At 41.0% G+C, this 14,550-nt stretch overlaps 1 protein-coding gene across 1 annotated transcript in view; it reads right to left on the bottom strand.

Moving 5' to 3' along the window:
- The window catches only part of LOC141106724 (heparan-alpha-glucosaminide N-acetyltransferase-like), a 645,511-nt gene that overhangs the window by 519,806 nt on the left and 111,155 nt on the right, over positions 1–14,550 (bottom strand). Inside the window, exon 5 of the mRNA XM_073597659.1 lies at positions 8,656–8,725. Coding sequence (XP_073453760.1) covers positions 8,656–8,725 — 70 coding nt within the window. The remainder of the gene's footprint in view (positions 1–8,655; positions 8,726–14,550) is intronic.

The following is a 14,550-nucleotide window of genomic DNA, read 5'->3' as shown; positions in this document are numbered from 1 at the left end:
TCATTCTGCCCCCTCGTCACACTGCCCCCTTCTGTCATATTTACCCCACTCCTGTCACACTACCCCCCTCTTGTTAAACAGTCCCCCTCCTTTCACAGTGCTCCCTCATTACACTGCCCCCCTCTTGTAATACTTCCCAGGTATCCTTTTCCTGTCACACTGCCCCCCTCTTGTCACAATATCCCCCTGTCATACTGCCCCCATCGTACTGCCCCTTCTTGTCACACTGCCCCCCTTCTTTCACAGTGCCCCCTCTTATCACACTCCCCCCTCTGGTTACACTTTCCAGATACCCTTCTTTGGTCACACTGCCCCCTCCTGTCAAAATGCCCCGTCATACTGCCCCTCATCCTTTCACAATACCCCCCCCATCATAGTGCGGGTCAGGGGCCCTTCATGGTTTCTTGCACTGGGGCCCTGAAGGTTATAGTTACACCTCTGGTACAAGCCTTCATCCTGGTGTGCTAACTTTGTGAATTTAGCATATGCTATTTTATTCATGCATAATGAGCGGCTCTTAAGATAAATTTTTCAGGCAATGTAGTGGATTTAAATAAAGATCTTTATCTTTGTGTAAAGCTTATGAATCTCCTTCCTTCTCACGGTTTCTAAAAGTCTATTTGCCACCTCAAACACAGCTACACTTTATGAGACCAATATTAGCCCATTGTTGTCAAAAATTAGTTCAGAGCTTTAGCATGCCAGGGCCTAACATGGTTCAGCAGAAGCAACGCCTTGAAAATGACAACACTCCCCCAGATTTTATGTCTCATTCAGGCCAGGCTTAAAAAAATGCATAAAATCCTTTTTTATTTCACTCCGCAGAATTGGAGACCTTTCCAACAGAGCATCCACTGGGTTACGGGTCTTGAGGATGGAAAACTGGCCAGAACTTGCTCAATATGCAACTGAGCTACTGGCCTGTCCTGCATCCAGCGTTCTTTCTGAACGCACATTCAGTGCTGCTGGAGGGTTTGTAACGTATCAAAGAGTGCGCCTGTTCACAGACTCTATTGATAGACTCACATTCAAAAAAATTATTTAGTTTGGAATCAGCAGCTATCAAGCACCTGATGCTGATGTAACTGATTGAATTTGATATGGATCTAAAATTTCACAGCAGGGCCCGTTCCTGTGCCCAACAAGAGTATCTGTGAGGGGTTACCATGTTGTGGCACCACCACCCAAGGGCCAATTTTTCTGCCCCTGTTTAACAGGGGCATGTAATTACAATTTTTGATCTAATATTTCACAGCAGGGCCCGTTCCTGCGCCCAACAAGAGTATCTGTGAGGGGTTACAGTGTTGTGGCACTACCACCACCCAAGGCCCAATTTTTCTTCCCCTGTCTAACAGGGGCATGTAATTACAATTTTTGATCTAATATTTCACAGCAGGGCCTGTTCCTGCGCCCAACAAAAGTATCTGTGAGGGGTTACAGCGTTGTGGCACCACCACCCAAGGCCCAATTTTTATGCCCCTGTCTAACAGGGGCATGTAATTACAATTTTTGATCTAATATTTCACAGCAGGGCCCATTCCTGCTCCCAACAAGAGTATCTGTGAGGGGTTACAGTTTTGTGGCACCACCACCACCTAAGGCCCAATTTTCTGCAAAGTATATAGGGCAGGCTGTATAGTATATATACTGCTGTTCAGAGTATATAGTGCCTGGGGGTCCCCCACGCCATTTTTAAAAAAATTTGGGTGCAGGATTCCCCTTAATATCCATACCAGACCTGAGGGGCTTGATCTGGATTTTGGAGGGGACATCCATGCCATTTTTTTTCGTATTTTTATCTATATTGCCGGGGTCCGACAATATATTACAGACGCGAACAGTTTTATATTGACATTTTTTCCTTTACAGATGTCATATTGCTGTGGCACTGTTATAAACATGGGAAAGATGCGCTACTTTACACGCATACTAAGGACACCCCCCAGGCACGATAAAGGAATATTTTATTTTTATTGTTTCACTTTAAGCAATTATTAAAATCACTGCTCCCGAAAAAAACAGCCATTTTTAAAACTTTTTTTGCATTGATACATGTCCCCTGGGGCAGGATACGGGTCCCCAAACACTTTTCATGGCAGTAACGCATATATAATGCATATAAGCCTTTAAAATTAGCACTTTTGATTTTTCATGTTCACATCCAATAGACTTTAACAGTGTTTGTGTGAATTTTTTGCCTATTCGCATGTTCTGCTGTGAACCGAACCGGGGGGTGTTCGGGTCATCCTTAGTCTACACATTATGTATCAACTGTTCCCCCGCGGATCACTATCTCTGTAATTACTATTTTGCCTTAAATTGATTTTAAAATTTAACAATGTGACCTACTGTCTATCCTGAATGTTGTTCAAACATAAAACCTTTTTTTTTTGTCTATTCACACCTATCTGGTCCCTTGTGGTGTAATAACACAAAGTATGATGTGACCTAATGCAAATTTCATTAACCACTTGCCGACCGCCTAACGCCTATATACGTGAACACAATGGCACGGGCAGGCAAAATCACGTACCTGGTACGTGATTGCCTTCCCGCGGGCGGGGGGTCCGATCGGACCCTCTCCTCCCGGTGCCAGCGGCGGTCGGCTTTTGTCTGGGAGCGTTTAGAGATGAGGGGGAGGCCCCCCCTCACGATCGCTCCCAGCCAATGACAATCATCCCCTGCCTCTGTGTAGTACACAGAGGCAGAGGATGTGATGTCATCTCTCCTCCGCTCGGCAGTTTCCGTTCCGGCGCCGAGGAGAGAAGACATGTGAGTGCACCAACACACACACAGTAGAACATGCCAGGCACACTTTACACCCCCGATCCCCCCCCCGATCCCCCCCAATCACCCCTCCCCCCCCCCCTGTCACACTGACACCAAGCAGTGTTTTTTTTTTTTTTCTGATTACTGCATTGGTGTCAGTTTGTGACAGTTAGAAGTGGTAGGGCAGTTAGTGTTAGCCCCCTGTAGGTCTAGGATACCCCCCTAACCCCCCCTAATAAAGTTTTAACCCCTTGATCACCCCCTGTCGCCAGTGTCACTAAGCAATCGTTTTTCTAATCGCTGTATTAGTGTCGCTGGTGACGCTAGTTAGGGACGTAAATACGTAAATATATAGGTTCGCCGTCAGCGTTTTATAGCGACAGGGACCCCCATATACTATCTAATAAATGTTTTAACCCCTTGATTGCCCCCTAGTCAACCCTTTCACCACTGATCACCGTATAACCGTTACGGGTGACACTGGTTAGTTCGTTTATTTTTTATAGTGTCAGGGCACCCGCCGTTTATTACCGAATAAAGGTTTAGCCCCCTGATCGCCCGGCGGTGATATGTGTCGCCCCAGGCAGCGTCAGATTAGCGCCAGTACAGCTAACACCCACACACGCAGCATACGCCTCCCTTAGTGGTATAGTATCTGAACGGATCAATATCTGATCCGATCAGATCTATACTAGCGTCCCCAGCAGTTTAGGGTTCCCAAAAACGCAGTGTTAGCGGGATCAGCCCAGATACCTGCTAGCACCTGCGTTTTGCCCCTCCGCCCGGCCCACCCAAGTGCAGTATCGATCGATCACTGTCACTTACAAAACACTAAACGCATAACTGCAGCGTTCGCAGAGTCAGGCCTGATCCCTGCGATCGCTAACAGTTTTTTTGGTAGCGTTTTGGTGAACTGGCAAGCACCAGCGCCCTAGTACACCCCGGTCATAGTCAAACCAGCACTGCAGTAACACTTGGTGACGTGGCGAGTCCCATAAGTGCAGTTCAAGCTGGTGAGGTGGCAAGCACAAGTAGTGTCCCGCTGCCACCAAAAAGACAAACACAGGCCCGTCGTGCCCATAATGCCCTTCCTGCTGCATTCGCCAATCCTAATTGGGAACCCACCGCTTCTGCAGCGCCCGTAATTCCCCCATTCACATCCCCAACCAAATGCAGTCGGCTGCATGAGAGGCATTTTCTTTATGTCCTCCCGAGTACCCCTACCCAACGAACCCCCCCAAAAAAGATGTCGTGTCTGCAGCAAGCGCGGATATAGGCATGACACTCGCTATTATTGTCCCTCCTGTCCTGACAATCCTGGTCTTTGCATTGGTGAATGTTTTGAACGCTACCATACACTAGTTGAGTATTAGCGTAGGGTACAGCATTGTACAGACTAGGACACACTTTCACAGGGTCTCCCAAGATGCCATCGCATTTTGAGAGACCCGAACCTGGAACCGGTTACAGTTATAAAAGTTACAGTTACAAAAAAAAGTGTAAAAAAAAAAAACAAAAAAAAACAATAATATATAAAATAAAAAAAAATAGTTGTCGTTTTATTGTTCTCTCTCTCTCTCTATTCTCTCTATTGTTCTGTTCTTTTTTACTGTATTTTATTCTGCAATGTTTTATTGTTATTATGTTTTATCAAGTTTGCTTTCAGGTATGGAATTTTTTATACTTTACCGTTTACTGTGCTTTATTGTTAACCATTTTTTTGTCTTCAGGTACGCCATTCACGACTTTGAGTGGTTATACCAGAATGATGCCTGCAGGTTTAGGTATCATCATGGTATCATTCTTTTCAGCCAGCGGTCGGCTTTCATGTAAAAGCAATCCTAGTGGCTAATTAGCCTCTAGACTGCTTTTACAAGCCGTGGGAGGGAATGATCCCCCCCACCCCCACCGTCTTCCGTGTTTTTCTCTGGCTCTCCTGTCTCAACAGGGAACCTGAGAATGCAGCCGGTGATTCAGCCAGTGACCATAAAGCTGATCAGAGACCAGAGTGGCTCCAAACATCTCTATGGCCTAAGAAACCGGAAGCTACGAGCATTTTTGCCGGATGTTATCAGCGCCATTGGGAAATTGGGAAAGCATTTTATCACACCGATCTTGGTGTGGTCAGATGCTTTGAGGGAAGAGGAGAAATCTAGGGTCTAATAGACCCCAATTTTTTCAAAAAAGAGTACCTGTCACTACCTATTGCTATCATAGGGGATATTTACATTCCCTGAGATAACAATAAAAATGATTTAAAAAAAAAAATGAAAGGAACAGTTTAAAAATAAGATAAAAAAGCAAAAAAATAATAAAGAAAAAAAAAAAAAAAAGCACCCCTATCCCCCCTGCTCTCGCGCTAAGGCGAACGCAAGCGTCGGTCTGGCGTCAAATGTAAACAGCAATTGCACCATGCATGTGAGGTATCACCGTGAAGGTCAGATCGAGGGCAGTAATTTTAGCAGTAGACCTCCTCTGTAAATCTAAAGTGGTAACCTGTAAAGGCTTTTAAAGGCTTTTAAAAATGTATTTAGTTTGTCACCACTGCACGTTTGTGCGCAATTTTAAAGCATGTCATGTTTGGTATCCATGTACTCGGCCTAAGATCATCTTTTTTATTTCATCAAACATTTGGGCATTATAGTGTGTTTTAGTGCATTAAAATTTTAAAAAGTGTGTTTTTTTCCCCAAAAAATGCGTTTGAAAAATCGCTGCGCAAATACTGTGTGAAAAAAAAATGAAACACCCACCATTTTAATCTGTAGGGCATTTGCTTTAAAAAAATATATAATGTTTGGGGGTTCAAAGTAATTTTCTTGCAAAAAAAAATAATTTTTTCATGTAATCAAAAAGTGTCAGAAAGGGCTTTGTCTTCAAGTGGTTAGAAGAGTGGGTGATGTGTGACATAAGCTTCTAAATGTTGTGCATAAAATGCCAGGACAGTTCAAAACCCCCCCAAATGACCCCATTTTGGAAAGTAGACACCACAAGCTATTTGCTGAGAGGCATTTCGAGTCCATGGAATATTTTATATTGTGACACAAGTTGCGGGAAAGAGACAAATTTTTTTTTTTTTTTTTTGGAACAAAGTTGTCACTAAATGTTATATTGCTCAAACATGCCATGGGGATTTGTGAAATTACACCCCAAAATAAATTCTGTTGCTTCTCCTGAGTACGGGGATACCACATGTGTGGGACTTTTTGGGAGCCTAGCCGCGCACGGGACCCCGAAAACCAAGCACCGCCTGCAGGCTTTCTAAGGGCGTAAATTTTTGATTTCACTCTTCACTGCCTATCACAGTTTCGGAGGCCATGGAATGCCCAGGTGGCAAAAAAAAGCCCCCAAATGACCCCATTTGGGAAAGTAGACACCCCAAGCTATTTGCTGAGCAGTATAGTGAGTATTTTGCAGACCTCACTTTTTGTCACAAAGTTTTGAAAATTGAAAAAAGAAAAAAAAAAATGTTTTTCTTGTCTTTCTTCATTTTCAAAAACAAATGAGAGCTGCAAAATACTCACCATGCCTCTCAGCAAATAGCTTGGGGTGTCTACTTTCCAAAATGGGGTCATTTGGGGGGGGGGGTTATGCCATCTGGGCATTTTATGGCCTTCAAAACTGTGATAGGTAGTGAGGAGTAAAATCAAAAATTTACGCCCTTAGAAATCCTGAAGGCGGTGATTGGTTTTTGGGGCCCCGTATGCGGCTAGGCTCCCAAAAAGTCCCACACATGTGGTATCCCCATACTCAGGAGAAGCAGCTAAATGTATTTTGGGGTGCAATTCCACATATGCCCATGGCCTGTGTGAGCAATATATCATTTAGTGACAACTTTTTGTAATTTTTTTTTGTCATTATTCAATCACTTGGGACAAAAAAAATGAATATTCAATGGGCTCAACATGCCTCTCAGCAATTTCCTTTGGGTGTCTACTTTCCAAAATGGGGTCATTTGTGGGGGTTTTGTACTGCCCTGCCATTTTAGCACCTCAAGAAACGACATAGGCAGTCATAAATTAAAGGCTGTGTAAATTCCAGAAAATGTACCCTAGTTTGTAGGCGCTATAACTTTTGCGCAAACCAATAAATATACACTTATTGACATTTTTTTTACCAAAGACATGTGCCCAAATACATTTTGGCCTAAATATATGACTAAAATTGAGTTTATTGGATTTTTTTTAGAACAAAAAGTGGAAAATATCATTTTTTTTCAAAATTTTCGGTCTTTTTCCGTGTATATCGCAAAAAATAAAAACGGCAGAGGTGATCAAATACCATCAAAAGAAAGCTCTATTTGTGGGAAGAAAAGGACGCAAATTTTGTTTGGGTACAGCATTGCATGACCGCGCAATTAGCAGTTAAAGCAACGCAGTGCCAAATTGTAAAAAGTGCTCTGGTCAGGAAGGGGTTAAATCCTTCCGGGGCTGAAGTGGTTAAGGGAGCACTTTTATTTGAATGGGCTGCCAATGCACCACTGAGCACTGAAAATCAGACATCTACAATTTTTTACAAGTCAATGGCTTGGTATTTTGAACAGCTATTTTATCTAAGAGAAATTCCCAAAACATGGCCTGTTGGGAGTACTTGAGGACAGGGTTGAGAACCACTGCTCTAGATGGTACTTGGTACCAACGAGACTTGCTAGAATGCAAACAGAGTCCTCTCCCCATTGCTTTTCGGGAGCAAGCTATCAAAATATCTATTGTTAAGACATAGAAAACTTCTACATTGACTTTCCGAAAAATATGTTTGTTATCCTGAATAATGGTCTATGAAAATTCGGATCGTGTTTTCAGTTACAAACAACTCTTTGTGAGCACTGGGGAACATTGGACTGAGGGCCAGTTTACACCATAGAAACAGAGTCAGGATGCATTCTGGATGCTTTTCTGCATGCACTTTTTTGATGCATTTCAGGTGCATTTTTGATGCTTTCCAGTGCATTTTTTCCTCTCTTTTTTTCTTTACCTGAAAAGGGGACATGTGCATTCCGGTGAGTTTTTGGTGCGTTTATGTGTGTTCCAGTACGTTTTTGATACGTTTTACAGTGTTCCAGTACAGTTGAGTGCAGACAAAATGCAGCATGTTCTACTTTTTTTCTGGAGTGCACTGGAACTGACCACACTGGTGTTGACTATGCCATTGGAAATTATATAACCTACTGTCCATGCATTTCTGATGCAGAAAAAATGCACTGGACGGTGCATGTGGTGTGAACCAGCCCTAAATATAATACAACTTCAGGGCTGAAAGCCAATGTGGAATGAGGTGCTTTCCTTATCAGCTTGGGGGGTTTGTGGGGGTCACGACCCCACCGCCCGGGTGTTGCTGAAGTGTGAATCTGTGGCATATTTTCATGTTCTTTTTCTTCTTGTTCTATTTTATACTTCTTCCTGGCTCTGCTAATAGGAGATGCGGCTGGTTGGGCTCTGATATTTTCCACCCCAGGCACTCCTCACAGGACTTTGTTTCTTCTTTTACACTTCTTCATGCTTTCTATTTCTTCTTTACACATGCAATATTGGACTAGATCATTTGAAGCATTTACATAAACATAAAGCCTGATTTCCTGAAGTAAGATACTGTTTACGTTTAAATTTTACTGTGGACTGTAATGGACCGTTATGGATGGAAAGGGATACATCAATAGTAGATACAATCTAAATGTTAATGATATTCAGTTGTGACCTAAATTTATAATTTCATGTAGAGGTTTTCTGGAGTAGTAATGTGACACTTCTGATGACTGTGATCCACATATTTTATTGTATAACTTGAAACCAAATAAACATTATTGAAATGTATTAATTGAAATAACGAATGCAAATGCATTGAAAAAATGAATGAACTTTTAACAATATTAATTCTGAAATTCAGACATACCTGATGATGTATGCTACAAAATAATATAATCCAGTGATGAATAGCAAAACGCCAAATGCCACCAGCAATGCTAGAAAGAACACAATACAAAATGAGGACAAAGAAATTTAGTGTATCTAAATGCAAAAAAAAAAATATATATATATATATATATATATATATATATATATAAAATAACGTTTTGTAAGGAGTAGGGAAATGTTCAAACAGCTGACTGTATTGTATTGCTGTCTGTCTGTTTTGCAGTCTCCCATTGGGGAGGTGCACCTGCTTTTTGTCCTTGTAACCATTATTGTCGAGACAGGAGGAGATGGGAATTTCAACATTTAAGAAAATGGTATAGATGTCAACTGAATAGAAATAGAAGAGAAATCTTTCAATGGGGACACTTGTTCTGGTGCCAACTTTTTAAAAGGTAATTTCGTCTCACTTCCCATTGCACCTGCTGTGTCTCCAGGACAAGAAGTGAAGGAAAATGTCCTCAAAGGAACTAACTAGTGTTTCCTACTCTGTTCAAACCTAAAGACAAATTTTTGCCATGCTTAATGGGAGAAAATGTGACCTTAAAGCTCAAAATGTTGACAATGGGGCTGGGATCATGTTTTAAATAATGTAGTAAGTGTAGTAAATAATTTATGGGGTTATATATGATTACTGTTTCTACTTTCACTCCTAAAAATAAGCTACTGTAATCACATTTATCTCGTTACTATACAGGATTCCCAAGCATTTTTCCCCAGACCTTTTTTTCCAGTCCAGCTTCATCAAGATCAGTTCTCTAATCACTTGTGAAGGATTAGCGGCTCCGACCATTGTACTTTTTTTTTGTTCAACCGAAAAAAAACTAGTGGTGTGCACTAGGCTTTAGACTGTTGATATGAGGTTCTAGGCTCACATCTCACCTAGGAGGCTTTCTGTAAAGGTTTTTAAAGGTGCTTACATATAAGAGGTCTATTTATAAAAAGAAAAATTGCTTTGCAAATGTCTCAACATTCATGTGAGTGTAACAAGTAATACCCAAAGTGATTTTAATATGCGTGTAATAGTTTACTTATTGTCCTTCGCTGGGCGAATGTATCATTACCTTACATTCAGTCCAAATAGAAAAATAGCTATAAAAACATTTGACCATAAGAGCTAACATTTATCAATAGAGAAAATAACTTAGCACTAAGGCTAAGAACATTCAACCAGCAGGGGAAAGAATATGAGGGGGACTTCTGCACTGTGTACAGTCTATGGAGAATATTGTGCGAATGGCCAAACAAATGGGTGTTCAGCCAAGTGAACCTTCAGCTGCAGTGTGAACAAAACAATTAGCAAAGGTATTATTACCACAACTAAATGTGACAGCTTCCTCCTAGGAATTAGAAAGCCAGCACCCACAAAATTAGTATTTATGTATGTATTTTACCATATAGATGTAGAACATTCTATGAAGATGTTTACTTTTTACAATCTCATTTTATTTTATAAAGTAATAATGTGTATACTTCACCAGGTCACTGTGCCATACCACCATTTCACCTGGTAAACTGTGATATATTACATTCTTACTTTTGGGTTTAGCTACACTTTAACTGTCAGTGATAGATTTGTGTGGAGGCATCTACGAGTTCTTAAAACCCAGATGCAATAAAAAAAAATTTAGATCATTTGGTGATTTTATATAGTGTTTCTATATTAGTTCCCAGATATCTCTAATTATACTGTGTAATGTATTTATATTATGATATTATGATCTGTAAGTTTTAAGTATATACATGAGCCTGCTTATAGATTAAGCTAAACAAATTAGGTTTTTATTACTTAGTCAAACATTAACAAGCCGCTAGTGAACAAACACATTAGTGAAACCCATTGCACAGAGCAGTCTTCTATACATACGTTTGTGACTGGAACCATTTTTGTACATTTAACTATCCTTAGAGAACAGGTATTTTTATGCTCCATGATCAAACAGTGGTCTTATTATAACATCCATTACATGTATTTGACAACATATTGATTGTTTTCAACAGGAGAGCAGCCAAGCTTCAAATGTGTTATTTTTGCATTGTAAAGAACAATGTCAATTAACATCCCATAACAAGATTAAACTGCTTGTAGAGGTTTAATTAAAAATCAATGATGCCAAGATAAGGTTGTCTCTTCAGAGCTAGATTTGTTTTCAGGCTTTGGTCTGTCGATAACTGGGCCCCAGGATCTACTCCAAAATCACATAAACATCTGAAAGGTCAACATGAACGTTTTAACAGCCAGTTTCTAAAATACCACAAGACAGAGAACTCTCGCTCATGTTAAAGGACCACTAAACCTACAATACAAGTTGACTTGTTGAAGTACAACTACCTACTCAGGGACCTGCTTGTCACAGCTTAGAATGTATCTGCACCACCATGTTTTGGAAGAATATTCCCACTTTATTCATAGCTGACAGTTGCAATGCAAAAAAAGAAGCATGATGACTTCATCCATAAACAAATGTCTGCAGAAGCGAAGTCCAGTGTACATTCTCATCACGCCTCAGTTCCAGGATAAATTAAATCTTGTGAGCATGCGCAGGAGTTACATCATCCTAAACCAGCCAGTCAAGCATTTCCTATTTTTAACCTGCAATTTAAAAGCATTTTCAGTGAAAAAAAATTACATTTGGCAGGTAATTTTTTTTTGGGGGGGGGGGGAGCGGGTACCTAGTTTTACAAACATAGAAACATAGAAAAGCGATGGCAGAAAAAGACTGAGTAGTCCATAAAAGTCTGCCCATTCTTTTTTTTTTGTTTTGTTTGTTTTTTCTGTTTGCTTTTTTCATTAACCTTGTTGTCTGACTATAGATTTATGTTTATCCAAAGCATGTTTGAAGCTTACTGTTGACCTCTGTTGGTGGTTTATTCCAATCATCAACCACCCTTTTGACAGGTACCCACTTCTGCTCAGATTGCCTAGGTGATCCGAGCGGAAGTTATCCTCTCCCCCCTTCCACCCTTCAGTCTTCTGGGACACGTCACAGGTCCCAGAAGACTGCCAAACCATTCAAGGGGTGCAGCGCGACTCGTACAAGTGTGGGGCGCACCCGGCTGTAAAGCCGCAAGCAGTCACAGCCGGGTGCCCACAGTTGAAATTCCGGCTCCATGGAGAGAGAGTGAGAGAAGTGATGGTTTGGGTGACCACATCGCTGGATCCTGGGACAGGTGAGTGTGTGTTTATTAAAGATCAGCAGGTACACGTTATGTAGCTGCTGACTTTTGACCTCCTCCCGCCCGCGCTATACCTGAATGGCGGCTACAGCGTGGGCCTTAATTGCCGGAAGGCCAGCATATGACGTCCTCCTGTGCATGAGCTGTGGGGCGCGCGTGGTGTGCTCTGTGATCACCGAGTCTATGAGACTCTGCTGATCACAGATCGGAGTAAGAGGCCGATCCCGCCCCTTAACAATGTATTCAGCTGTCAGCATATGAGAAATGATCACATGATGTAAACAGAAGATCGGTAATCGGTTTGTTTTTTTCCCTCACACAGAGAGCCGTGGCTGCCTCATCTGTGCCCACCAGTGCCACCTGCCAGTGCCACCTATCAGTACCCACCAGTGCCACCTACCAGTGCCCACAGTGCCACCTACCTTTACCCAACTGTGCCACCTATCAATGCCCACTAGTGCTGCCAATCAATGCCGATCAATGTCCCATCATCAGATCCACGATCAGTGCTGCCTATCAGTGTCACCTACCAGTGCCCATCAGTGACACCCATCAGTGATTATCAGTGCCCATCAGTGCCACTTATTAGTGCCGCCTATCAGTGCCACCTATCAGTGCCCTTCAGCGCCACCTATCAGTGCCCTTCAGTGCCGCCCATTAGTGCCAACCATCAGTGCCCATAACTCCCACCCATCAGTGCCACCTCTCAGTGCCCAAATACCACCAAAAGAAAGCTCTATTTGTGTGAAAAAAAAAATTATAGTCATTTAATTTGGGTACGGTGTTGCATGACCACGCAATTGTCATTCACAGTGCTGAAAGCTGAAAATTGGTCTGGGCAGGAAGGGGGTTTAAGTGCCCAGTAAGCAAGTGGTTATTAAACACAAAAATGACTGGAGCTTTGCTCCAGTAATGAAAATTGGATGATGATTACGTGATAAAAACCCAATGCAACCTCCCTCAACCTTTTTACTATGGACGAAGCTTGAAATAATTTTTACGTCTAAGGGAACACCTGCTAAAAATGATTTTATCTACAGTATGATCGATGATTCACAGCAAGTTAGAACCGAGGATGGAAATAATGTACGAAAATTCTCATACTGCAAGCTTTTTTTGTTGTTTATTGTTTGATCATGCATAGCCTTTTCTGTCTGATTTTTCTCGTACCAAAACTGTACGAAAGCAGTACACAAAAATCATTCACTGTGTTCACATACGAGAAAACTTTGGGGTTTGTCCCTTTGGAAATTTTTGTTTCGAAAGTTTGAATTGGATGTTGAAAGTTGTGTACATATTAAACCATCGTTCCTCATATTACATTTGTTTTCAGATTTTCTCATAGTGTGTACCCAGCTTTAGGACAGAAAGCTGAGGATTTAGCTTGTATTTGTAGCATGGTTTAGGTGCAGTATGCTTTAACATTATGAGTGCTTGTGTTTAATGGTCATTAAAATGTTCTTTTTCTTTAACTGTACTGAAAAAATAATGCAAAATAGTATATATTTTAATTAAAATCTGAAGCATTTCCTGTTCTTTCTTGAGATGTTGAGAAGTACCTTTTAGATCAAGAGTTTTTTTTTATTAAAAAGGATCAATGAGAGGGTTTATATTTCTGGATACAGTTACATAGTAGTAATCAGAATGGAGACTGAGATCAGTCACAAATAAAGTAATTGCAGCAATGGACAGTTGCTAAATCTCTAATTGAACCTTCTTCCGCTACAGTGACTTGCTCACGCTGCCCCAGCTTGTAATTCATCGCAATGGCTTGAACCTGTGTCTAATCTATTATTTTAGTTTAATTAAGTTCCGTGCTACATGTCGCTGATGCTGTGAGGTCAGAGCTGACAATCTAGCTAGAAGATATTAAACACAAGAGAAGGTGACTTTTGCATATGGTATTAGTATTTTGCATACAGTAAAGTCAAAGTAAAATTAGTGAGCTGCATATTAAGAAGGACCCCCTACTCATAGGTTAATATAATGTTTTGTGAACAGACCTACTGGGATGGATAAAAAAGTAACAGAATAGGTTACAAGATTGTATCTTTCTTGGAAAAAAATGCTACTTTAGAATCCTTTGGTCCCTTAGTCACATAATCAAGATTTAGCCAATCAAAATTTCAATCCTTTCCTTCCACCGAGATATGAGGAAATACTGAGCCACGTGATCATGTGAGCAGTTCACAAGGCAATATGGAGCAACTTTTTTCCCATAAAAAGTATTTTGTTCATCAGAGCAAGAATATTAACAATTATCTAAGGTCAAAATGTAAAATCATATTTTCATTTTCGCATTGTGTTTCAAGTATTTCTAGCCTACTTCTATTAATCTTAATGATGTTGAAAACTCACATTTGAAGAATCCCACCTATTTACTTCCTTGAATTGTCTGACGCATATTCACTATGCCCTGAATATATACACTGATCTGTCACGTTTTACAGAGACTGCCTTTTGAATTACAGAAGTGTTGAGACAGGAGTCTCAGGAGGCACAGTCAGTACAGGAAACACACTACATGATCACAGCTTTCAGGCAGTTAAGTACCATGGGATTTGTAGTCCTTAGAAAGTAAATCAAATGAACAAGAATCGGAGACGCTAAAAAGCATGCAGGGAATCCAGGAAGTTGTGGAAATAGATGGTCAACAGATAGGCAGCACTCACAATATGAAAGGACATTTTTCATATTT

This window comes from Aquarana catesbeiana, linkage group LG08 (genome assembly GCF_042186555.1).
Source record: "Aquarana catesbeiana isolate 2022-GZ linkage group LG08, ASM4218655v1, whole genome shotgun sequence".
NCBI lineage: Eukaryota > Metazoa > Chordata > Amphibia > Anura > Ranidae > Aquarana > Aquarana catesbeiana.
This window is presented reverse-complemented; position numbering and strand designations above follow the sequence as displayed.